Genomic DNA, 25,256 nt, shown 5'->3' on the forward strand with positions numbered 1-25,256 from the left:
TATATCTGGAGAAAATATCCTTGATCCTTGGTCCTTGATAAGGACTCCATCAAATCAGGGACTTTTTCCGATCACAGGAAGCCGTCGCACGTTCCGATCGGTCCAAAAATAAGGGAGAAAACTAGATATGTATGACTGGGGATGTTGAAGTCCTTACCGAAGGGTCAAGGAGCTTTTCTCATCACGGGAGGCCATGGAACGCCTCGATCGGGCCTCAAATAACGGAGAAGTCAAGATATATGTACATATGTATATGTCTGGAGTAAATATCCTTGATCCTTGGTCCTTGATAAGGACTCCATCACATCAGGGACATTTTTCCGATCGCAGGATGCCGTCGCATGTCCCGATCGGTCCTCAAATAACGAAGAAAACAACAAAAGTTTTTGTTGTCAATTGTTGTACAAAATGTATTCTTGTTGTTGTACAACTTTCAACTAGCGACCGCTCAAATGGCCAAAAACGGGAATTTCAAATCTCGGATACCAGGCGAACAGAAATCTGCACAAGGTCACTGGTCTTTCTTAAATTTTTTTATTTTTCCCGCCATTTTTCAAATTCCAAAATTTTTCAACGTTTTTTCATATTTTCCTTAGCCACTTTTTCCGTTCTTCGGCCGCTTAAAATGGTGGAAGACGAGAATTTCACGTCTGGGATACCAGGCGAACAGAAATTAGTAGAAGGTCCCGGTTTTTTTTGTAAAATGGGGGAAAACGAGAATATGAAAAACGAACATATGGAAAAACAGAAAAGTAAAATTAAAAGGAATTTTAAAAAACCGGAACCCTCTGCTGATTTCTTTTCGCCTGGTACCCAGATTTGAAATTCCCGTTTTTGGCCATTTGTTGTTGTACAACAACAAGAATAAATTTTGTACAGCAATTGACAACAAAAACTTTTGTTATTTTCTCCGATATTTGAGGCCCGATCGGGACATGTGACGGCATCCTGCGATCGGAAAAATGTCCCTGATGTGATGGAGTCCTTATCAAGGATCAAGGATATTTACTCCAGACATATATGTATATCTTGAGTTCTCCGTTATTTGAGGCCCGATCGAGTCGTTCCATGGCCTGTCGTGATGAGAAAAGCTCCTTGATCCTTCGGTAAGGACTTCAACATCCCCAGTCATACATATCTAGTTTTCTCCCTTATTTTTTGACCGATCGGAGCGTGCGACGGCTTCCTGTGATCGGAAAAAGTCCCTGATTTGATGGAGTCCTTATCAAGGACCAAGGATCAAGGATATTTTCTCCAGATATATATATCTTGACTTCTCCGTTATTTGAGGCCCGATCGAGACGTTCCAGGGCCTGCCGTGATGAGAAAAGCTCCTTGATCCTTCGGTAAGGACTTCAACATCCCCAGTCATACATATCTAGTTTTCTCCCTTATTTTTGGACCGATCGGAACGTGCGACGGCTTCCTGTGATCGGAAAAATGTCCCTGATTTAATGGAGTCCTTATCAAGGACCAAGGATCAAGGATATTTTCTCCAGACATATATATCTTGACTTCTCCGTTATTTGAGGCCCGATCGAGGCGTTCCATGGCCTGCCGTCATCAGAAAAACTCTTGGATCCTTCGGGAAGGACTTCAACATTCCCAGTCATAAACACATGTATCTAGTTGACTCTCTTATTTTTGGCCCGATCGGGACGTGCGATGGCTTAATGTGATCGGAAAAATGTCCCTGATCTGGTGGAGTCCTTAAGAAGGGTCAAGGATATTTTCACCAGACATAAATATATTTTTATCTCCATAATTTGTGGCCCGATCGCGGCATGCCATATCTCGTTGTGATCAGAAAAATCTCCTTGATCCTTCGGTAAGGACTATAACAACCCCAACCATACATACATATGTATTTATTTTTCTTGGCCATTTGTGGTCCGATCTAGGAGTGCGACAACTTCCTGCGGTCGGAAAAATGTCCCTGATTTAATGGAGTCCTTATCAAGGATCAAGGACATTTTCGCCAATCAAAAATTTTCTCTGCTATTTGTGAACCGATCTGGGCGTGCCACGCCTTTTGGTAATCGGTATAGTTTCGCCAAAACAGGACACAGCAAGGATGATTTTTCAATAAATTTATTCATCATAACTTAGCTTAGTATAAATAAATAAACTATCTGTATCTACTATCTAAATAAATGGACGCGTATATCCTTAAACCTAGGTTAGGTTAGGTTGAGGCGGCTGCCGGGCTCGCTCGGAACCCGTCACACTTAGGCCGGTTTCGGCCCGTTGTGATACCGCATAGGATCATTTCCTTCCTGCGTTGTGAGACTTTCTGTCAGCAATTATCCCATCCAGATGCTCTCACAAAGTTCGCTATCCTCCTGGGACATAGTTTGGACATCTCTGAGATGTCGTGTAGAAAGGCTGAGCCCAGGTGCTGTAGCCTTCTTCTGCTGAGAGCTGGGCAGGAGCAGAACAGATGTTCCACCGTCTCCTCCTCTTCCTCGTCTCTACATCTGCGACAAAAATCGTTATGTGGGGCCGCCAGCCTGTTAGCGTGGGTGCCTATTAGCCAGTGTCCCGTGAGGGAACGTGTGACTACGCTGCACCTTTTCCTGCTTAACTTGAGGAGCTCGGAGGTGCGCTTCATGTCCATGGTCGGCCATGTTTGCCGAGTTGTGCGACATCGTGGCACTGTTTGCCACATATCGTTTTTTAGTCGCTTGTATTGCTCCCTTATAATGAGCTTACAGGTGGCCATTGGCATACAGATATCCTCCTTGTCTTGGAGAAGGGGGATTGTAGTGCCAGATCTGGCCAGCTCGTCCGCTATACAGTTGCCCTCGATGTCCCGGTGGCCCGGGACCCAAATCAGGCTAATAGCAAATTGCTGAGCCATCTCGTGCAGAGATTTGCGGCAGTCTGCCACGGTGGCCGAGTTCGAGGAAATCGCGCTTAGCGATTTGATCTCAGCCTGGCTGTCGCTATAAATGTTTAGCTTGGTTGCCGTGACGGCAGCCGCTTGTAGGCACTCTAGAGCCTCCCTGATTGCTATGACTTCCGCTTGAAAGACACTGCAATGATCTGGGAGTCTGAAGGAATGCCTTATGCTTAGCTGTTCAGAGTAGATTCCCCCTCCGACTCTTTCGTCCAGCTTTGATCCATCTGTGAAGATGTTTATGGCCCCATCTGGGCCTGGGAGTCCCTCGAGCCATTCGTCTCTGTGAGGCATGATTGTGTCGAAGGGAGTGTCTGTGTACTCTCTTGGAACTTGGTAGTCTGTTTTTGAGGGGACGGTACTGCTATTATTTAATATGGCTGAGTGACCTATGCACTGTGTCACCCATTGATCTAAGTCTCTTAGACGTATTGCTGCTGCTTCTGCCCGTTCCTTTCCTGCGAGGTCAAGGCTCTGTAGGCATAGGATGGCATTTAGCGCATCATTTGGGGTGGTGCGAAGAGCTCCGCTGATGCATAGGGCGGCAGTCCGCTGGACTTTGCCCAGTTGCTTGGTGATCGCCCTTTTTGATAGGGCCGGCCACCACACCGTAACTCCGTAGAGTAGTATTGGTCTAACTATAGCTTGATATATCCATTGGACTATGCTTGGGATCATACCCCATCTTAGCCCAATAGCTTTTTTGCATGTGTAGAGTGCAGTCATTGCCTTCTTCACTCTGTCTTTGACATTCAGGTTCCAGCTAAGCTTCTTGTCAATTACCAACCCTAAGTAACTGGCACTGTCGCTAAAGGAGAGCCTGCATCCTTGTAGTATTGGAGGGTTGAGGGGCGGGACCTTGTATTTATTTGTGAATAGTACGAGTTCCGTTTTTGAGGGATTTACTCCCAGACCGCGCGATTCTGTCCAATCCGACAGTTGCGCTAGCTTTGTGGACATTAAGTCGCACAGTGTTTGGGGGTATTTCCCCGAGAAGATAATCGCAACGTCGTCCGCATAGGCCACGACATTGCAGCCCCCCCCTTCTAGGTCACATAGAATCTTGTTGACTGCTATGTTCCACAGAAGAGGAGACAGGACACCACCTTGCGGGGTGCCTCTGTTGACATACCTTGACTGGGCGGACGATCCCATCGATGATGTCACCGTCCTGCATGTGAGCAATTGATCAATGAGCATCACCAAGTGACGGTCCACCCCCAGGTCAGTCAGGGCTTCTGTAATGGCGCCCGGTACAACGTTGTTGAAAGCTCCCTCAATATCGAGAAAGGCTATGAGTGAGTACTCTTTGTGATGCAGAGATTTCTCTACCGCTGAGATCACTTCATGAAGAGCCGTTTCCGTGGATTTTCCTTTCCGGTAGGCATGCTGTGCGCCTGTGCGTCCTCAGTTGCAGCCCGACGAGTCTCTCAAAGGTTTTGAGGAGGAAGGGCGATAGGCTGATTGGTCTAAAGTCTTTTGCAGCTGAGTGCGAGGCTTTCCCAGCTTTGGGAATGAAGACTATCTTTGCCTTAAGCCATGTTCGCGGTATTGTACCCACAGCCAGTATCTTCCTGAAGATACCTTGTAGCCAGTTGATGGCCGTATCCCCGGCCTTCTGAAGTTGGGCCGGTATTACCTGGTCTGGGCCTGGCGATTTGAACGGGTTGAAGCTGTTTATTGCCCAGCTTATGTTACGTTTTGTGAGGATGTGATCCATCGAGGTTACCGGTCCCTCTCCTGGAAGATGTGCCGTCTCGATGGTTGTGCACCCTGGAAAATGTGTGTCTAGTAGAATGTGCAGGGACTCCTCACTGGAGTTAGTCCACGTGCCGTCATTCCTTTTAAGATACCCTACCGAGGGGTTAGCTTTTGAGAGAATCTTGCGAAGCCTTGCAGCCTCTGACGTTTCCTCAATTTCCGAGCAAAATTTTTGCCAAGAGGCCCTTTTTGCTTTCCTTGTTTCCTTTTTATATAGTGACAGACTGATTTTGTAGTCTGCCCAGTGGCTCTCCTCGTTCGCGCTTTTGGCCCTGTTGAAGAGGGTCCTGCAGCTTTTACGTAGGATGTCTATTTGTTTTGACCACCAGGGGTTTCTTTTTCCCTCTAGGTTTGCTAGAAGGGCACGCTACCGCGAAGGCTTTGTTGCATGCCTCTGTGAACCTGTTCACTAGGCGATCTAGGTCGTCTTTTGTGTCAGGGCATGATGGTGCTTTGGAGGGGAGTAAGTCCTCCAGGGCTGAGCTATATTTTTCCCAGTTGGCTTTCCTGGGATTAATATAGTCCTTAGGTTTCGGACACTCGAGGGATAGTGTGGTCTCGATGTATCTGTGGTCAGAGAAAGAGTGGTCATCAAGGACTTGCCAACTCTTGACTATGTCTAACAGGTTGGAAGACACTAGGGTGATGTCAATAACCTCCTGTCGATTTTTAATTATGAAGGTGGGGTCGTTGCCCCGATTACAAATAAATAGATTTGAGTTAAGGATGAAGCTGAAAAGTGACTCACCCCTTACATTTGTGTTCGAGCTCCCCCATTGAGTGTGGTGAGCGTTGGCATCGCAACCTATTAATAGGTCTATGTCCGACCTCTCGCTGTCGCTGGCTAGTTTGCGAACCAGGTCGCTGGGAGGATCGTTTCCCTCATGGGCCATGTAGGACGACATCAGCCTTAGATGTGTCCCTTTCAGCTCTAGGCTTGCCGCCGTGTTGTCGCTATCGCTATAGTTATGGAGCAGAAAGATATTAAGGTGCTTTCTGGCGAGAATGCAGGTGCCGGTTCTACCTTCATGTTGAGCTACAATTATCTTGTACTCCTTCGACCCTAGTCCACAAACCTTGTCTCCCACTATCCAAGGTTCCTGGATCAGGGCTACGTCTGCTCCGCTCTCTTCGAGGCGGAGTATAAGAGCAGCGGATGCTGCTTTACAGTGGTGGAGATTGATCTGAAGGAGCCTCAAGGACATCCTTAGTGTTCTCCACCACTGTAATGTCGGCATCCGGATCGTCCTCGACTTCCTCGTGGCAACACATCGCCTCGAAGTCGCATCTCAGCGTGCCATTGGTGGAGTAGCCCTCTGGGTCTATCTCTGTGTGATCGTCGGGTGCTTCGATCTCCGAGGCAGCGTCCTGCTCAACTGGCTTGTCGACAGGACGTGTCTCGGCCGCCGCATCCGACTTGTAGACCTTTACGGTCACAGAGCTGAACCCAAAATTGAGCTCGCCTTTGGCAGCCTCAATCGGCAGCACTCTGGAGCGCTTCGGTGTCGGCCCGGAGTCTCTTGTGAGCGCTGCCTTTTTGGCTGAGGGGCTTCCTTCTTCGGTGCTTCCTTGCCAAAGTTCGGCAGCACCTTCGAGGCCCACTCAACCTTCTTTATCCATTTGTCCGTCGGGCTGGACATCTGGCTTGCGTTCTGCCGACGGAGTATATTGCCAGCACTCCTTCTATCGGCATATGTAAAAGATTTGGCTTGGACACTAGTAGATGGTGACTCATCACCCGCCACTTTACCAGCAGGCAGAGCAGCCGCAGGATTGCATAGCCACTCTGCCAAGGTATCGGTTTCGGGAGCCAATTCACCACCCACCCCGACACCGGGATGGGACCCCTTTGGGCTCTCCCTAGCATCTTCCGTCGCGCAGGTTTTCCCTGCTGATTTGCGGGTCGGGCCAGGCCTTTGGGCCGCTGCCTTTCCCTGTTTGGGATTGCTCCCTGTTGGCATTTGGGGAGTGCCAGACTCATTTTTTTTGTTTTTAAATTCTTCCATTCTTTTCCCACGAGCTGCAGAGAAGGGGTACGGTCCGTCCGGGCAGAGATCCACGTTGCCCGGATAAGGCATACTTAGAACAGGGGGCTGCCAAGTTCCTGAGCTCTCCGTTAACGACTGGGCTAGTTTTATATACCGGGCCCCCAGCCAGGCTGACTCTCGGCACGGGTCGAATAACACTCTTAGTCCGGCCCGGTGTGAGCTGAATGTGGGGGGTTGGGATGTGGGTAGGTAGTGTGTAGGGATAGGGGAGTGTGTGAGCTACTTATACGAGGCGGCACCACAAGCGCATCGTCAGTGTTGCTACTTCGCGAACACCCGCTGGCTGTCCGGGGCTGCTTATTTTCGGTACTCTCCCTAGGGATGTCCGATTATTCGCAGCTGACCTACCTATATGACCTGTATATAGGTAGGTCGTTCGCTATCCGCAACCTGCGACCCGTCCGGTGGCCTCAGCTAGGCCCCCTTTGAGCCACCTCACGAGCTCATCAGACCAGATCCTTAAACCTAACAGGAACGATATCTATCTAGAAGCCCGCGTAGCCACTCCCTCAAAGTCCTTGTTGTCGATAGCCAGATGGAAGGATGACGATGGCTTCTTAGTTTCGGATCTTGCAAGGGGTGCGCTTCTGTCCTGCTGGGATACGAGTCTGTTTGGCTGGAATAGGACTCGGTGTGTCTCGAATTGGACTCTATCTGGCGGGGGAATATCGGATACGACTCGGTAGGGTACCTGCGTGAGCCGTCGTCGAGCCCACACTCATTCACTCGAACCGAAAGACCAGAAGAGTGAAGTCGCTGGTAAACGATGGGGCATATCGGTGTTCACGGGCACGCAACAGGTATTCCTCGCCACCGGAGGGTGCGGCCTGTTAAAATTAAAGGATTTTATTGAATTAAAGTTTAATATATTATATTATTATTATTTAAATAGAGTAATAAAATAAATAATAACGTTATAAATTTACCTGGCGTGGTAAGAGGAGGGGATCGCGGCATATCAGTTGGCAGCCAGAGAAGGTCCTGGCCAATAGAGCTGGAGATATTGATCCGGTACCACCCAAACGGGTAAGGCCGCCGGAGAGATTTAAAGTGGGAAAATCGCCACAGCGGCGCAGGACACCGAGTAATATTCCACGGAATATCAAAATCGAGGCATATGGTTTACAATCCTTGACGGAGAACGGTTAACCCATTGAAAGCCAAGGGGATATTTTAATATACCGCCGAAAATAATGAAAAATTAATAACTTTAGCGCAGTTCAGGTTAAAGATATCGTGTTTTTTTAAGTTCAGATGAAAGATATCTTGGATCTACAAGGGCTTCTTCATCATACGAGACGCTATATTGTTGTTGCGGAAAACACAATCAAAGCAATCGCGTAGTAGGAAAAAATTCCAGTGTTTAAAATAAGCCAGCCAAGTAGAAAATATGTTCATTATTTGCATACAATTATGTGGGAAGGTCTGATAGATCTATCTAGCTAGTAATATTTGACGCAATATCAAAATCGAGGAATATGTATAACAGAACATTAATTCGTCAGTATATTTACGGTTGTTTAAGCCTTGTTTTAGCTAAAATACTATAAAAGCAAGGACTAAAAACTAGCCAGTCTTGAAAAAAAATTATTCATCAACGGGCTAAAATTATGTGGTCAGAACTAAGGGTTTTAGTTAGCCAGAAGTATTAAACGGATTTCAAAAATTGAACAATATTAACGAATATCCTCTTTCGTTTTTTTGTGTGACCTATTTCGCTAAAACCTTTTTTTGTTTGACCTATTTCGCTAAAACTTTTTTTCAGACAAAATCCAATAAATGCAAGTGGTTAAAATAAACCAGTCAGGTAGAAAAATGATTCATTAATCGGATGAAATTATGTGGGCAGGACTGAGGATTCTATTAAGTTAGTTATATTGCACGGAATATCAAAAAAGGGGAATATGTATAATAGAGCTTGTACTCGTCAGTATATTTATGGTATATTTTTAAAATTAAACCGTATATTTTGGTATATTTCTGAGGGTCGATAAAACTGATTTCAACTGCATATTCCACTTACTTGAACGAATTATTGCGGCGAATTATTGTGAAATATCTGCATGTCAACAGCCAAGGCCCAGGAATATGACTGCACTGCCAAGTGTACATGTCGCCAACATGGAAACAGCACTACAGCCGCACTCACAAAGCGCTCAATCGACAATCAAAATCTGGGAGCGTTCATCTTCAAGACCTGCGGAAAATTCGCCAACATCATAGATGACCTGGTAAGGGGAGCCCTAAGTGATCGCCTGTGTGCACTGACACTATTAAATTTCCCCAGGGCCGCTCAGCTGTGCACATGTCAGCTTCGGTGGCGCGATATGAGATTCTGGAGTGGCTTTTGAACCACGGAGCGTACATTAACGGACTCGATTACGAGTCTGGCAGTAGTCCCTTGCACAGGGCCTTGTACTATGGCTCCATAGACTGTGCTGTGCTTCTGCTGCGCTATGGGGCAAGTCTGGAACTGCTAGACGAAGACACACGGTTTCCGCTGCAAGCCATCTGCCGCAAGTGCGACGAAGATTTCACCACAGAGTCTCAGTGAGTCCATCCAGAGCTACATACAAGCAGTCCTAAACTAACCAATTCTGTCGCCGTGCAGGAACGATGTTCTCGTCTGGGGCTCCAATAAGAACTATAACCTCGGCATTGGCAACGAGCAGAACACCAATGCTCCTCAGGCAGTGGATTTCTTTCGGAAGTCCAACATCTGGATAGAGCAAGTAGCATTGGGAGCCTATCACAGTCTTTTTTGCGACAAGAAGGGTCATCTCTATGCCGTCGGCCATGGCAAGGGTGGACGTCTGGGCATTGGTGTGGAGAACAGCTTGCCGGCGCCGAAGCGTGTGAAGGTCTCTTCGAAGCTGAACGACGATTCCATCATGTGCATAAGTGTCTCCCGACAACACTCTCTGCTGCTCACGCGTCGTTCGCTGGTATTTGCCTGCGGCATCAACACCGACCATCAGCTGGGAGTGCGAGATGCGCCCGAGAATCTGACACAGTTCAGGGAGGTTGTCGCATTACGTGACAATGGGGCCATCGACCTGCTGCATGTGATCGCCTGCGACCAGCACTCCATTGCCTACAGCACCAAGTGTGTATACGTCTGGGGTGCCAATCAGGGGCAATTTGGCATAAGTCGCACCACAGTCATTATTATGGCGCCCACATTGGTGAGTCTTTCTATATATTTAGATGAATATAGAACGTAAACATACAAGCCCTTGGTAATATTTCAGATAAAACTACCTGCGCGAACTTCAATCCGCTTTGTGGAAGCTAACAATGCAGCCACGGTAATTTACACAGAGGAGAAGATGATTACGTTATTTTATGGTGACAAGATTAGATACATTAAGACTCCTAAGTCAGTTTTACCTATTATTTATTCCCATATTATTATTGATGTACATGTTCTTTTCTTCAGCTACGAAGATCTCAAAAGCATTGCGGTGATAGGCGGTCATTTAAAGAGCTCCACGAAAGGATCTGCAGCAGCCCTAAAGCTATTGATGCTCACTGAGACGAATGTGGTGTTCCTGTGGTACGAGAATACACAGCAATTTTACAGGTGAGTTATTCCGGATCCCTAATAACCTTTAACCACACAACAATTATCCTTCCAGGTGTAATTTTTCGCCAATACGCCTGCCTGAGATTAAAAAGATCCTGTACAAGTGCAATCAAGTCCTAATACTATCTTTGGACGGCTGCGTCTATCGCGGCAAGTGCAATCAGATAGCCGTGCCAGCCGTCATGCTGGAAGAGAAATCCAAGCCCAATATGGATATATGGCACAACAACGATCAGAATCGCACGGAGATTTCAAGAGAGCATGTGATCCGCATCGAGCTGCAGCGTTTCCCAATATTGATCGTGCTACCGATATCTTTTGCGACGAGAGCTTCTCCTCGTTCGCCGTGCTGCAAGAGTCTCTTATGAAGTACTTCCGCAAGCCCCCACTGCCACGCAGGGAGCAAGAAGCTCTACCATGAAACCTGCGAATCGGATGCCGTGCACGATGTCGTCTTCCATGTGGATGGGGAGCGCTTTGCGGCCCACAAGTTTATCCTGTATAGTCGCGCACCAGGCCTCAGGGAGCTCACTCGCATCTACTTGGACAAGGATGTCTATCTAAATTATGAAAATCTCACGGGGAAGATGTTTGAGCTGATCCTAAAGTATATCTACACCAGTTACTGGCCAGCAGAGGATGGTAAGTCGAAATTTATTCTGCATGGGAAAGCTTTTTTAAATGCTGTGTTCCTTCTTTTAGATATCGACTGCATCCAGGAGAGTCTGGGACCCGCCAACCCTCGGGAGCGAATTCGAGCCTGCGAAATGTTTATCCCTCACTTGGAGATGTTTCAATTGGTCGATCTAGCCAGATACTTGCAGAGCTACGTACGAGATAATCAATTTCCCATACCTAGTACCCGGCAGCGTTTCAATCGGCTGCATCGCTCAGACTATCCAGAGGTCTACGATGTGCGAATCGTGTGCGAGGATTCGAAGGTTCTGGAGGCCCATAAATGCATGCTGGTGTCACGCTTGGAGTACTTTCAAATGATGTTCACGACCTCGCGGGCCGAGCGCACTACAGTCAACATGGAGGGTGTGCCCGCTGAGTACATGGAGCCAGTCCTGGACTATCTATACAGCCTGGATACAGAGGCATTCTGCAAGCAGAACTATACGGAAACCTTTCTCTACAACATGGTCACGTTCTGCGATCAGTACTTCATTGAATCGCTGCAGAACGTTTGCGAATCGCTTATTCTAGGCAAGATCAGCATACGGAAGTGCGGCGAGATGTTGGACTTTGCCGCGATGTACAACTGCAAGCTGCTGCACAAGGGATGCATGGACTTCATCTGCCACAACCTGGCCAGAGTTCTCTGCTACCGCAGCATCGAACAGTGCGATGAGGCGACTCTCAAATGCCTTAACGACCATTACCGTAAGATGTTCTCCAATGTCTTCGACTACCGCCAGATCACGCCCTTCTCGGAGGCCATAGAAGATGAACTGCTGCTTAGTTTTGTCGTTGACTGCGATATTGACCTGGACTATCGAATGGACCCGGTTTGTGTGCCGTACTGTTACTTCCCCTAAATATCTCTTTTCTTTTTCAGGAAACAAAGCTAAAAGCGGCAGCTGAGCTTAAGCAGAAGGACTTGCGGAGGCAAGACGCCCGTCACTACTACGAACAGCAGGCCATATCCAGCATGATGAGATCGCTGAGCGTAAGTGAGTCTGCATCTGGCCCTGAGGCGACTACCGGACCGCACCGACCGGACCGGAAAGCACTCGAAGCGAGGGCAAGAACTGGTCTCGTGTGGTGGACAAAAAGGAACAGAAACGAAAGCTAGCCGACACTGCCCTGAAAGTGAACAACACACTTAAGCTGGAAGAGCCACCGAGGCCAGAGCTAGAGGTCATTGAAAGGGCTCCCATTAAGGAACAAACGCCACCGCCAACCTCCCCTGCAGAAGAGACCAGTACGCCGCTGAGTAAGAGCTACAATCTGGATCTCAGCTCCCTGACGCCCCAGTCGCAGAAACTGTCGCAGAAGCAACGGAAACGGCTGTCCTCCGAATTGAAGAGCTGGCGTTCGCCTCTGGTGGAGCAAGAGCCCACCACTCCTGTGGTTGTGCCGAATGCCTGGGGCTTGCCACCCGCCACTCCGTCGAGTAGTTCCTTTAGCGACTCACCAGCAACAGGCAGCCTTTCGGACCCCACCTCCTTTGCCAATATGATGCGAGGCCAAGCGGCTGCCGCAAAGTTTCTCGAGGATCCTCGCCGATGAGCGACGACAGCGGGAGTCCTTCGAAAGGATGCGGAACAAGTCACTGGCCCACACACAGATCGAGGAGACAGCCATTGCCGAGTTGCGTGAATTTTACAACGTGGACAATACCGATGACGAGACAATAACCATTGAACGCAAGTCCAGACCCACAGGCATCAACTTCAGTACTTGGTTGAAGCACTGAATGTGGTATATCACATATCACCCCTGAGGCTTCTGTCTAGTCGGATATTTAGAGATCAGAATTAGTCGCCCAAAGGAAAGGAACGTTTTCTAATGTGGGATTTGTGGTGCTTCTAGAACAACGGGGAGCTGCCGCATTTTAATTTGTATTTTATTAGAGTGTCCGTATTGTAATTTTAGTTGTAACTGCTCTTGAAGATTAGTAAGAATGTGCCGTCAATCAAATGTAGAACTCGGAGCCACCTGGAAAGGGGCGCATAATGTACTGGCTGGAACTTGGGTGCAATCAGAGGACGACACATCGAGTAACAAACTTTATTGTATGAGTATATAGATATACATACCTATATGTATGCGGATACAGATATTTACAAGCTGTGGGGGACACATTCAACAGATGAGACAACAACAACATATGACGAATAAATAGCCATCTAAGCTTCGCTAACCGAACCGTACCCGAAAATAAAACACGTTGCTTATGCAAATGAGATAGCAATGGAGGGACAGATCAATGGACAGAGAGAACCACAGAGACGGATAGGGAGAGAGAGAGGTGGGATGGCTTCTTCAGAAGCACTCCTTACGAAATGAGAACCCGTACTGATCGCACTTGTAGCGCAGCGTCTTGGCCAGCTGCGGGGGACCGCAGTAGAAGACAGTCACCTTGCCGGTTTGCTGTGCCTGCAGTTGCTTGAACACCTTGTCCCAGTTGGGGCGTCCTGCATTTGTGCGTGTCTTCAAACCCGTGATAAGATCCCGCTTGCCCTGATATAGAAAATAGGTGAATTTTAATAGATTGAATAGCAACTGATATGCTTTACGGATATTACCTTCTCGTGGAGCAGATCCAGTGCTAGCTGAAGACCCCTTTCATGTCGGTCCTCTGCAGGGCACTTGTGATGTACATATGCATGTCCAGGAAACTAAAAAACGCAAACCCATCAGCAAATCTCTAGGAAAGAAAAATATTTCTGGGCCTACCGTTCCTTGGCGCCGCCTAGCTCCGCCTGCTCAATCTCCAGCTGGGAGAGAAGATTCACAAACCACTCGAAGGATCGCTGATCGCGGTTGATCCAGAAAAAGTCCACCCTCCGCAGATTCATCACAGACTTGGGGATCTCACTAGCTCACTCAAATTGGCAGCGTGGACAGCTGTGCCGCGCCTTCCAGTAGCGGTGCATGATGGACTGCAAAATGGAGGCGAAGGGTGTGACACCGATCCCGGTGCCGATGAGCACCGCATGCTGGGCCCCAAAGATGTGGCTCGAGGGAGCACCGTACGGGCCGTCAATGAAGATCTAAGAGCGTATGGGAACACGGGGCGAAACAGAGAAGTTGGCAAATGAGATCGGGTAAGTCCCCAGGCCGAGTGGCTGAGTATGTGTGTATGTTGGTGTGACCCAAACCTCCATGACGCCCTCATCGAGTGTGACATTGCTACCGCTGTTAGTTGTGGAGCTACCGCCTCCACCTCCACCTCCGCCGCCTCGGTTGGTTAGGGATGTGGACAAAGTGCGTAGGAATGTGGGACGCCGCAGAATGGATTTTCTACGGCTCTTCGCTACGGCAACATACCTCGAGTGGCTTGCACACGACATCCGCTGTCAGGCTGAGCCTGGTCGTATGAAGCCTGTCGCTGGACTCCGCCTTGGCAAGCTGCCCCTGTTCCGCCCTGCTGGCCGGACTACCGCTGTTCTCCGGCGCAATCGTCAGCTGGGACTGCGACTCGTGCTCCTCCATGCTGGGCGTCTTGAAGGCGATGATGGTGGGCTTGTTGCGCATGTACCGGAAGGTCTGGGCCAGCGACTTGTTCTGCGGACTGAGATACGCCAGGCCCACGCTGTTGTTGCGGGCACGGCGCACCCGTTTGTCATCGAAAGTACGCTCCGACTCCGAACGGCCCAGGGCACGAAGACTTCGAAGAGAAAGATGGGGTTACTGATTATTCTGGCGGCAGTGGATATACTTACGCCTTGAGTCGGCTGCGCTTCTTGATCTTTACGCTGAACCTCCCGGATCCTCGCGCTCACCGTCGCTGATGAAGGATCCGTTAACCATGCCCGTCGGACTGGGCTTACCCTTCGGCTCACCTGGCTCTTTCCGGGAGAAGGTTCGCTGCAGGTTTTTCTTGATGCTCCGGATGCGATTCACGCCCGTGGTTTGGGCGGGATCCGGTGCTTGGGGACTGAAGGCCACGAGCTTGCGATGCTGACGAGGAGGTCGCACCGGCGGCTTTGCCTGTCCCACCATGTTTCGGGCCAGGAAATCTGTTTGCGGAGTAGACGTGGTGGTGGCCATGTCTCCGTTCAGCGCGGGATTTCGTGCCTCGTTGAGGAGCATGAAGCTGGGCGTGGGAATGGCGTGCATGTGCTGGCCCACTTCGCTCTTGTGCAGCTTCTGCTGCTCGCTCTCGAAGTAGCGGTAGAGGCGGTTGGTCCACTCGCCCACTGTACGGATGTGTAGCCACTTGTAGTCCTTCTGCTCGGGCGCGGAGCTGATGGTGAACGGGTGCCACTCGTAGTTGGCGATGGCGGGAATGTTCACGAACACATAGTCGCCGGGGCGGAAGTTGAAGTTGAACGGCCGCTTGATGACCAGATGGATTACTTTGGAAGGCAGTAGCAGGCCGGAGCTGATATAGGTTTTGCCGTGCTCGCCCCGCATCGGGGCTGCGAGCACACGAACATCACCACGAGGATGGCCAGCAGGGCGACGCCCGTGGGATTGGCGCAGCCCGGAATCAGTCCAAACAGGCCCGGCCGATCCGTCAGTAGCCACTCCCCGATCGTGTAGTGCCCGGCGTTGATGTTGGGGTCGTTGATCACGATGATGGAGAAGTTGAACAGATGCATGATCGTGTGCACCAGGCTGAGAACCGAAATTGTGATCCCCGTCAGCTTGTGCAGGTAGACATGGTGGTCCAGCGGCAGATACGAAGACAATCCCCGTCCCCTGAGATACGTGAGGGAGTGCCGCAGCATCAGCACCAGGACCCATGCACAGTTGAAGTTTAGGCATTGTCCTACAAGGAGTTTGAAGATGGGACGCTGAAGGTCGTAAGAATCGGAGGTTACAAGGGCCTACGACTACTCACCGCAGGCTCTGGCTATGATGACGAAGCCATTGCTGGCCCGGTACTGGATGGCACGTGAGATGAACAGGCAGAGATTTACGGCTATGTAAAAGAAGAGGTACGTGACAAAAACCTGGTTGTTCTTCATGTAGGCCAGCGTCAGCTGGTGAGGTATCGTGTTCCACAGCCTGCCAGTGCCCGCCGGACGATCCTCAGCCACGGGCACCAGCCAGCGATCGATCCTATCAGATGGGAATCATTCAATTTAGAGTCTCTTTTTCTTTTCTAGAGCTTACGTTATACTGAGGTTCTCCAGGAGACCACCGTGTTTGTTAAGTTGATTTTTGAGTGCCTCGTAAGTGATCTCGCCGCTGTTGTGGGGATCCGCATCCTCGAACATGGCGCTGGTGAGGTCTTCGATCTGATCTTCGGAGAACTCCATGCCATTCTCCTTGATGCAGTGACGTATCACATCGTGCAGCTCCTTGTGCTGAATGAGGCCATCTATGTCGTAGACCTTGAACAAGAAGCGTATCTTATCATCGGCCGACTGTCCCGAGAACTGATGTATGGCATCAATGAACTCCTGCAGCGAAATGGAGCCGGAGTTGTCCTTGTCAAAGAAGAAGGGCTATCCACACACGAGAAAGAGAGTTTGTTAGCCTGAAGGTATTTATGGAATACACCACTCTAAACCCACATTCTTGGAGGTGACAATCTTCTGGAACTCCTCGCGGCGAATCTCCTGCTCGTTGCCGACGGTGTTGCGGAACAGGTGCTCCAGGCGGGCCAGAGAGCTCTTGTCGAAGCCGGTCCGCGGCCGGGAGATGGTCAGATGCGATATAAACTCCATTACCTGATTGGTGGAAATGAGATTGGTCCCATCCATGTCTATCAGGCGATACAACTGGTCCAGTATCTAGGATTAGTGGTGGATTAGTGAATGTCGATGGCTGTACACCTGCTGTGGGGGCTATCACTTACTCCGCGCTTATGCCAGATGTCGCGGAAGTTCTTGAAGCTACCTCTGCCGTTCTCCCCGCAGATCACATAGGCTACCGATTCGATCTGCTCGGCAAAGTCCATCTGACGGTCGTCGCTGTAACCAGAGTCCAGAGAGATCGATCTCAGTATTACCATTAACGATACCCAATACCATGGCCCCCATCTCCCCATGGCCTGCTCCCGATCTCCTCTCCCGCTGTTGGGCTGCACGCGCTATATTTGTATTTGAATGACTTCATTACGACAGGCAGCCAATGACAGTTTCTGGCGCAGTCTCAGTCTTGGTCTTGGTCTTAGTCCCAGCTCCATTCCCATTCCCAGTCGCAATCGCAGCTTTAGCTCTAGTCTTAGTCTCAGTCTCAGTCTCAGTGCCAGCTTTAGCTGTTGCTGTTGCTGTCGAGGCATGCGGACTATGTTAGCTGTTGTATATGCTAACATACAACACAGATAGCATCGCCATTGGCGATGCCATCGTACGGCAGACTACGCAGCTGGAATGCCTGGAGCACGCCAGAAAGGTGCGTGTGTGTGGAGTCGAGTGGAGTGGACAGCCTGCATGGCTTACCATTTTTTACTCCTCGCCTTTTTGCTGGCAAGCGAGCTAATTGTTTTGGCACCGTCACAGCACCGATCCGTGGAAGGAGGCGGAGACAGAAAACAGGGCACAGGGAGATCTAACTGCGAGTAAAGCTAAAATCCCAAAAAAAACTTACGTTAAACGCCCCTTGATATGCTCGATCCAGCGGTCTTGTAGAAGATAACCATGCCGTTCGAGATCGAAAAGCTGGAAGAGCTTTTGCTGGAATTCCTGTAAGCAGATCCGAGAAACAAGTTGTAAAATAATGAATTTATGTGTCCAGTTTGCCAGTGAGTTCCCCCATCCCTATCCCCATCCGCATCTCCATCCCCATCTAAATCTCCAGTTCGAGCCAAGTGTTAATTAATTTATGAGCATTTGTTTATGGCCCGCACGTGAAGATTTATACTCGTTCCAGTGTTTACACTGGCATCGGATTGAGATCGAGAGAGAAAGATACTGCCATTTCCACTTGTATAGCATCGTAATGAGCATAATCCAAACTATTCTCGGTTCATACGATCCCACGGCGCACTCAACTATGCGGCAGTGATGGTGATGAATGTTTTGCATAAATTATCCGCTTATTAATATTTTAATGAAATTCGATCGCACGATCATGAGCGCCCAGCACTGTCTGCACATCGAAGATAGAGCAGCCGGTTTGCATTTGGTCACCGATGATCGCCCCTCGAAGAGGAGTCCCAAAGATGATGATGAAAAATGTGCATATTTAACGGATGAGCTCTGGGGGATCGCGCCGCGGCGATGACTGGTTGGACAGCTTTCGGGGAGCCCATAATACGAAATACAGACGAAACGAAACACAAAGCACGAAAGTAAACACAACACACAAAAAATGTAAGCCCATCGAGAGAGACACAAATCAAACGAGAGGGAACGTTGTGAGTTACTGCGGACACCGCAACTCTACAGTTATACCCGATACTAAGTCAGTATGGCTCTCCTCCGGCAGACGCCGCTAATATTAAACGACGCGACAAAGAGTGCGTGCGAGAGAGACAGAAAATTAGTCTGAGCGTGACGTCGGGCGCTGCGTAACAACTGCAAATTGATTTGTTCCTATTGGCTATACAGCCTGGATACAGAGACATTCTGCAAGCAGAACTATACGGAAACCTTTCTCTACAACATGGTCACGTTCTGCGATCAGTACTTCATTGAATCGCTGCGGAACGTTTGCGAATCGCTTATTCTAGACAAGATCAGCATACGGAAGTGCGGCGAGATGTTGGACTTTGCCGCGATGTACAACTGCAAGCTGCTGCACAAGGGATGCATGGACTTCATCTGCCACAACCTGGCCAGAGTTCTCTGCTACTGCAGCATCGAACAGTGCGATGAGGCGACTCTCAAATGCCTTAACGACCATTACCGTAAGATGTTCTCCAATGTCTTCGACTACCGCCAGATCACGCCCTTCTCGGAGGCCATAGAAGATGAACTGCTGCTTAGTTTTGTCGTTGACTGCGATATTGACCTGGACTATCGAATGGACCCGGTTTGTGTGCCGTACTGTTACTTCCCCTAAATATCTCTTTTCTTTTTCAGGAAACAAAGCTAAAAGCGGCAGCTGAGCTTAAGCAGAAGGACTTGCGGAGGCAAGACGCCCGTCACTACTACGAACAGCAGGCCATATCCAGCATGATGAGATCGCTAAGCGTAAGTGAGTCTGCCTCTGGCCCTGAGGCGACTACCGGACCGCAGGAAAGCACTCGAAGCGAGGGCAAGAACTGGTCTCGTGTGGTGGACAAAAAGGAACAGAAACGAAAGCTAACCGACACTGCCCTGAAAGTGAACAACACACTTAAGCTGGAAGAGCCACCGAGGCCAGAGCTAGAGGTCATTGAAAGGGCTCCCATTAAGGAGCAAACGCCACCGCCAACCTCCCCTGCAGAAGAGACCAGTACGCCGCTGAGTAAGAGCTACAATCTGGATCTCAGATCCCTGACGCCCCAGTCGCAGAAACTGTCGCAGAAGCAACGGAAACGTCTGTCCTCCGAATTGAAGAGCTGGCGTTCGCCTCTGGTGGAGCAAGAGCCCACCACTCCTGTGGTTGTGCCGAATGCCTGGGGCTTGCCACCCGCCACTCCGTCGAGTAGTTCCTTTAGCGACTCACCAGCAACAGGCAGCCTTTCGGACCCCACCTCCTTTGCCAATATGATGCGAGGCCAAGCGGCTGCCGCAAAGTTTCTCGAGGATCCTCGCCGATGAGCGACGACAGCGGGAGTCCTTCGAAAGGATGCGGAACAAGTCACTGGCCCACACACAGATCGAGGAGACAGCCATTGCCGAGTTGCGTGAATTTTACAACGTGGACAATACCGATGACGAGACAATAACCATTGAACGCAAGTCCAGACCCACAGGCATCAACTTCAGTACTTGGTTGAAGCACTGAATGTGGTATATCACATTTCACCCCTGAGGCTTCTGTCTAGTCGGATATTTAGTGATCAGAATTAGTCGCCCAAAGGAAAGGAACGTTTTCTAATGTGCATTTTAATTTGTATTTTATTAGAGTGTCCGTATTGTAATTTTAGTTGTAACTGCTCTTGAAGATTAGTAAGAATGTGCCGTCAATCAAATTTAGAACTCGGAGCCACTTGGAAAGGGGCGCATAATGTACTGGCTGGAACTTGGATGCAATCAGAGGACGACACATCGAGTAACAAACTTTATTGTATGAGTATATAGATATACATACCTATATGTATGCGGATACAGATATTTACAAGCTGTGGGGGACACATTCAACAGATAAGACATCAACAACATATGACGAATAAATAGCCATCTAAGCTTCGCTAACCGAACCGTACCCGAAAATAAAACACGTTGCTTATGCAAATGAGATAGCAATGGAGGGACAGATCAATGGACACAATGGACAGAGAGAACCACAGAGACGGATAGGGAGAGAGAGAGGTGGGATGGCTTCTTCAGAAGCACTCCTTACGAAATAAGAACCCGTACTGATCGCACTTGTAGCGCAGCGTCTTGGCCAGCTGCGGGGGACCGCAGTAGAAGACAGTCACCTTGCCCTTTTGCTGTGCCTGCAGTTGCTTGAACACCTTGTCCAGGTGGGGCGTCCTGCATTTGTGCGTGTCTTCAAACCCGTGATAAGATCCCGCTTGCCCTGATATAGAAAATAGGTGAATTTTAATGGATTGAATAGAAACTGATATGCTTTACGGATATTACCTTCTCGTGGAGCAGATCCAGTGCTAGCTGAAGACCCACCGCTTTCATGTCGGTCCTCTGCAGGGCACTTGTGATGTACATATGCATGTCCAGGAAACTAAAAAACGCAAACCCATTAGCAAATCTCTAGGAAAGAAAAATATTTCTGGGCCTACCGTTCCATGGCGCCGCCTAGCTCCGCCTGCTCAATCTCCAGCTGGGAGAGAAGATTCACAAACCACTCGAAGGATCGCTGATCGCGGTTGATCCAGAAAAAGTCCACCTTCCGCAGATTCATCACAGACTTGGGGATCTCACTAGCCCACTCAAATTGGCAGCGTGGACAGCTGTGCCGCGCCTTCCAGTAGCGGTGCATGATGGACTGCAAAATGGAGGCGAAGGGTGTGACACCGATCCCGGTGCCGATGAGCACCGCATGCTGGGCCCCAAAGATGTGGCTCGAGGGAGCACCGTACGGGCTGTCAATGAAGATCTAAGAGCGTATGCGAACACGGGGCGAAACAGAGAAGTTGGCAAATGAGATCGGGTTAGTCCCCAGGGCGAGTGGCTGAGTATGTGTGTATGTTGGTGTGACCCAAACCTCCATGACGCCCTCATCGAGTGTGACATTGCTACCGCTGTTAGTTGTGGAGCTACCGCCTCCACCTCCACCTCCGCCGCCTCGGTTGGTTAGGGATGTGGACAAAGTGCGTAGGAATGTGGGACGCCGCAGAATGGATTTTCTGCTGCTCGTACACGTTTGGTTGCTGTCCTTTTTGGTGGAGTGGATGATTGTTAGATTCAGGTGGCAGATCTGTTAGTTCTACGGCTCTTCGCTACGGCAACATACCTCGAGTGGCTTGCACACGACATCCGCTGTCAGGCTTAGCCTGGTCATATGAAGCCTGTCGCTGGACTCCGCCTTGGCAAGCTGCCCCTGTTCCGCCCTGCTGGCCGGACTACCGCTGTTCTCCGGCGCAATCGTCAGCTGGGACTGCGACTCGTGCTCCTCCATGCTGGGCGTCTTGAAGGCGATGATGGTGGGCTTGTTGCGCATGTACCGGAAGGTCTGGGCCAGCGACTTGTTCTGCGGACTGAGATACGCCAGGCCCACGCTGTTGTTGCGGGCACGGCGCACCCGTTTGTCATCGAAAGTACGCTCCGAACGGCCGAGGGCACGAAGACTTCGAAGAGAAAGATGGGGTTACTGATTATTCTGGCTGGATCTGGCGGCAGCGGATATACTTACGCCTTGAGTCGGCTGCGCTTCTTGATCTTTACGCTGAACCTCCCGGATCCTCGCGCTCACCGTCGCTGATGGAGGATCCGTTAACCATGCCCGTCGGACTGGGCTTACCCTTCGGCTCACCTGGCTCTTTCCGGGAGAAGGTTCGCTGCAGGTTTTTCTTGATGCTCCGGATGCGATTCACGCACGTGGTTTGGGCGGGATCCGGTGCTTGGGGACTGAAGGCCACGAGCTTGCGATGCTGACGAGGAGGTCGCACCGGCGGCTTTGCCTGTCCCACCATGTTTCGGGCCAGGAAATCTGTTTGCGGAGTAGACGTGGTGGTGGCCATGTCTCCGTTCAGCGCGGGATTTCGTGCCTCGTTGAGGAGCATGAAGCTGGGCGTGGGAATGGCGTGCATGTGCTGGCCCACTTCGCTCTTGTGCAGCTTCTGCTGCTCGCTCTCGAAGTAGCGGTAGAGGCGGTTGGTACACTCGCCCACTGTACGGATGTGTAGCCACATGTAGTCCTCCTGCTCGGGCGCGGAGCTGATGGTGAACGGGTGCCACTCGTAGTTGGCGATGGCGGGAGTGTTCACGAACACATAGTCGCCGGGGCGGAAGTTGAAGTTGAACGGCCGCTTGATGACCAGATGGATTACTTTGGAAGGCAGTAGCAGGCCGGAGCTGATATAGGTTTTGCCGTGCTCGACCCGCATCCACACGTAGCGCAGCACCCGCTCCACGATGTAGACGAGACCCGGCAGCAGAAACCACTTCCAGAAGTTGGGCCCGTGGAACAGGGTGAGTATCCAAAAGGGGACGTACAGCAGGTGCGTCCAGTAGAAGACCTCGAAGCTGCCCTTGCGCCGCACGAACGGCTGCGAGCACACGAACATCACCACGAGGATGGCCAGCAGGGCGACGCCCGTGGGATTGGCGCAGCCCGGAATCAGTCCAAACAGGCCCGGGCGATCCGTCAGTAGCCACTCCCCGATCGTGTAGTGCCCGGCGTTGATGTTGGGGTCGTTGATCACGATGATGGAGAAGTTGAACAGATGCATGATCGTGTGCACCAGGCTGAGAACCAAAATTGTGATCCCCGTCAGCTTGTGCAGGTAGACATGGTGGTCCAGCGGCAGATACGAAGACAATCCCCGTCCCCTGAGATACGTAAGGGAGTGCCGCAGCATCAGCACCAGGACCCATGCACAGTTGAAGTTTAGGCATTGTCCTACAAGGAGTTTGAAGATGGGACGCTGAAGGTCGTAAGAATCGGAGGTTACAAGGGCCTACGACTACTCACCGCAGGCTCTGGCTATGATGACGAAGCCATTGCTGGCCCGGTACTGGATGGCACGTAAGATGAACAGGCAGAGATTTACGGCTATGTAGAAGAAGAGGTACGTGACAAAAACCTGGTTGTTCTTCATGTAGGCCAGCGTCAGCTGGTGAGGTATCGTGTTCCACAGCCTGCCAGCGCCCGCCGGACGATCCTCAGCCACGGGCACCAGCCAGCGATCGATCCTATCAGATGGGAATCATTAAATTTAGAGTCTCTTTTTCTTTTCTAGAGCTTACGTTCTACTGAGGTTCTCCAGGAGACCACCGTGTTTGTTAAGTTGATTTTTGAGTGCCTCGTAAGTGATCTCGCCGCTGTTGTGGGGATCCGCATCCTCGAACATGGCGCTGGTGAGGTCTTCGATCTGATCTTCGGAGAACTCCATGCCATTCTCCTTGATGCAGTGACGTATCACATCGTGCAGCTCCTTGTGCTGAATGAGGCCATCGCCTGCGAAGGATGGATATGGATGCGATTAACTGTGGATCCTCATCGGATCCCTACCGTCGTAGACCTTGAACAAGAAGCGTATCTTATCATCGGCCGACTGTCCCGAGAACTGATGTATGGCATCAATGAACTCCTGCAGCGAAATGGAGCCGGAGTTGTCCTTGTCAAAGATTTGAAAGACACGCTCCGTGAAGAAGGGCTATCCACACACGAGAAAGAGAGTTTGTTAGCCTGAAGGTATTTATGGAATACACCACTCTAAACCCACATTCTTGGAGGTGACAATCTTCTGGAACTCCTCGCGGCGAATCTCCTGCTCGTTGCCGACGGGGTTGCGGAACAGGTGCTCCAGGCGGGCCAGAGAGCTCTTGTCGAAGCCGGTCCGCGGCCGGGAGTTGGTCAGATGCGATATAAACTCCATTACCTGATTGGTGGAAATGAGATTGGTCCCATCCATGTCTATCAGGCGATACAACTTGTCCAGTATCTAGGATTAGTGGTGGATTAGTGAATGTCGATGGCTGTACACCTGCTGTGGGGGCTATCACTTACTCCGCGCTTATGCCAGATGTCGCGGAAGTTCTTGAAGCTACCTCTGCTGTTCTCCCCCCAGATCACATAGGCTACCGATTCGATCTGCTCGGCAAAGTCCATCTGACGGTCGTCGCTGTAACCAGAGTCCAGAGAGATCGATCTCAGTATTACCATTAACGATACCCAATACCATGGCCGGAGCCATTGGCGATGCCATCGCACGGCAGACTACGTCTTTGGCCTGCCGCAGCTGGAATGCCTGGAGCACGCCAGAAAGGTGCGTGTGTGTGGAGTCGAGTGGTGTGGACAGCCTGCATGGCTTACCATTTTTTACTCCTCGCCTTTTTGCTGGCAAGCGAGCTAATTGTTTTGGCACCGTCACAGTACCGATCCGTGGAAGGAGGCGGAGACAGAAAACAGGGCACAGGGAGATCTAACTGCGAGTAAAGCAAAAATACCAAAAAAAAATTACGTTAAACGCCCCTTGATATGCTCGATCCAGCGGTCTTGTAGAAGATAACCATGCCGTTCGAGATCGAAAAGCTGGAAGAGCTTTTGCTGGAATTCCTGTAAGCAGATCCGAGAAACAAGTTGTAAAATAATGAATTTATGTGTCCAGTTTGCCAGTGAGTTCCCCCATCCCTATCCCCATCCGCATCTCCATCCCCATCTAAATCTCCAGTTCGAGCCAAGTGTTAATTAATTTATGAGCATTTGTTTATGGCCCGCACGTGAAGATTTATACTCGTTCCAGTGTTTACACTGGAATCGGATTGAGATCGAGAGAGAAAGATACTGCCATTTCCACTTGTATAGCATCGTAATGAGCATAATCCAAACTATTCTCGGTTCATACGATCCCACGGCGCACTCAACTATGCGGCAGTGATGGTGATGAATGTTTTGCATAAATTATCCGCTTATTAATATTTTAATGAAATTCGATCGCACGATCATGAGCGCCCAGCACTGTCTGCACATCGAAGATAGAGCAGCCGGTTTGCATTTGGTTACCGATGATCGCCCCTCGAAGAGGAGTCCCAAAGTTGATGATGAAAAATGTGCATATTTAACGGATGAGCTCTGGGGGATCGCGCCGCGGCGATGACTGGTTGGACAGCTTTCGGGG

At 50.1% G+C, this 25,256-nt stretch overlaps 3 protein-coding genes and 2 pseudogenes across 4 annotated transcripts; 3 read left to right on the forward strand and 2 right to left on the reverse strand.

The window, feature by feature from the left end:
- Nucleotides 1-8,697: 8,697 nt before the first annotated feature.
- On the forward strand, nt 8,698-11,053 carry LOC117189452 (inhibitor of Bruton tyrosine kinase-like). Of its 2 annotated transcripts, XM_033394577.1 has the most exons (7): nt 8,698-8,939; nt 8,996-9,258; nt 9,320-9,893; nt 9,960-10,087; nt 10,148-10,291; nt 10,347-10,936; nt 10,997-11,053. In XM_033394577.1, exons 1-6 carry the CDS (start codon nt 8,772-8,774, stop codon nt 10,660-10,662), a joined length of 1,593 nt encoding a protein of 530 aa, XP_033250468.1. In that variant the 5' UTR covers nt 8,698-8,771; the 3' UTR covers nt 10,663-10,936; nt 10,997-11,053. The 2 variants fall into 2 exon arrangements, with proteins under 2 accessions (XP_033250468.1, XP_033250469.1); XM_033394578.1 differs by lacking the exon at nt 10,997-11,053 and having other exon boundaries at nt 8,699-8,939; nt 9,960-10,016; nt 10,347-10,435.
- Nucleotides 11,054-13,168, forward strand: LOC117189460 (inhibitor of Bruton tyrosine kinase-like). The gene is made up of 2 exons (XM_033394588.1): nt 11,054-11,805; nt 11,856-13,168. Exons 1-2 carry the CDS (start codon nt 11,062-11,064, stop codon nt 12,090-12,092), a joined length of 981 nt encoding a protein of 326 aa, XP_033250479.1. The 5' UTR covers nt 11,054-11,061; the 3' UTR covers nt 12,093-13,168.
- A 93-nt stretch (nt 13,169-13,261) lies between these two features.
- Nucleotides 13,262-18,043, reverse strand: LOC117191550 (annotated as a pseudogene).
- A 421-nt stretch (nt 18,044-18,464) lies between these two features.
- Nucleotides 18,465-20,210, forward strand: LOC117189458 (inhibitor of Bruton tyrosine kinase-like). Its single transcript, XM_033394586.1, has 2 exons — nt 18,465-18,895; nt 18,946-20,210. Exons 1-2 carry the CDS (start codon nt 18,527-18,529, stop codon nt 19,606-19,608), a joined length of 1,032 nt encoding a protein of 343 aa, XP_033250477.1. The 5' UTR covers nt 18,465-18,526; the 3' UTR covers nt 19,609-20,210.
- A 103-nt stretch (nt 20,211-20,313) lies between these two features.
- Nucleotides 20,314-24,080, reverse strand: LOC117191551 (annotated as a pseudogene).
- Nucleotides 24,081-25,256: the final 1,176 nt, after the last annotated feature.

Source organism: Drosophila miranda (genome assembly GCF_003369915.1).
Source record: "Drosophila miranda strain MSH22 chromosome Y unlocalized genomic scaffold, D.miranda_PacBio2.1 Contig_Y1_pilon, whole genome shotgun sequence".
Classification (NCBI taxonomy): Eukaryota; Metazoa; Arthropoda; class Insecta; order Diptera; family Drosophilidae; genus Drosophila; species Drosophila miranda.

Bases quoted from the DNA above. Each gene is read 5' to 3' on its own strand.
- LOC117189452 (XM_033394577.1), top strand. From the start codon at position 8,772: ATGTCAACAGCCAAGGCCCAGGAATATGACTGCACTGCCAAGTGTACA. The intron at 9,259-9,319 runs GTGAGTCCATCC...GTCGCCGTGCAG, and splicing joins GATTTCACCACAGAGTCTCA to GAACGATGTTCTCGTCTGGG. The intron at 10,088-10,147 runs GTCAGTTTTACC...TCTTTTCTTCAG, and splicing joins AGATACATTAAGACTCCTAA to CTACGAAGATCTCAAAAGCA.
- LOC117189460 (XM_033394588.1), top strand. From the start codon at position 11,062: ATGTTTATCCCTCACTTGGAGATGTTTCAATTGGTCGATCTAGCCAGA. The intron at 11,806-11,855 runs GTTTGTGTGCCG...TTTCTTTTTCAG, and splicing joins TGGACTATCGAATGGACCCG to GAAACAAAGCTAAAAGCGGC.
- LOC117189458 (XM_033394586.1), top strand. From the start codon at position 18,527: ATGGTCACGTTCTGCGATCAGTACTTCATTGAATCGCTGCGGAACGTT. The intron at 18,896-18,945 runs GTTTGTGTGCCG...TTTCTTTTTCAG, and splicing joins TGGACTATCGAATGGACCCG to GAAACAAAGCTAAAAGCGGC.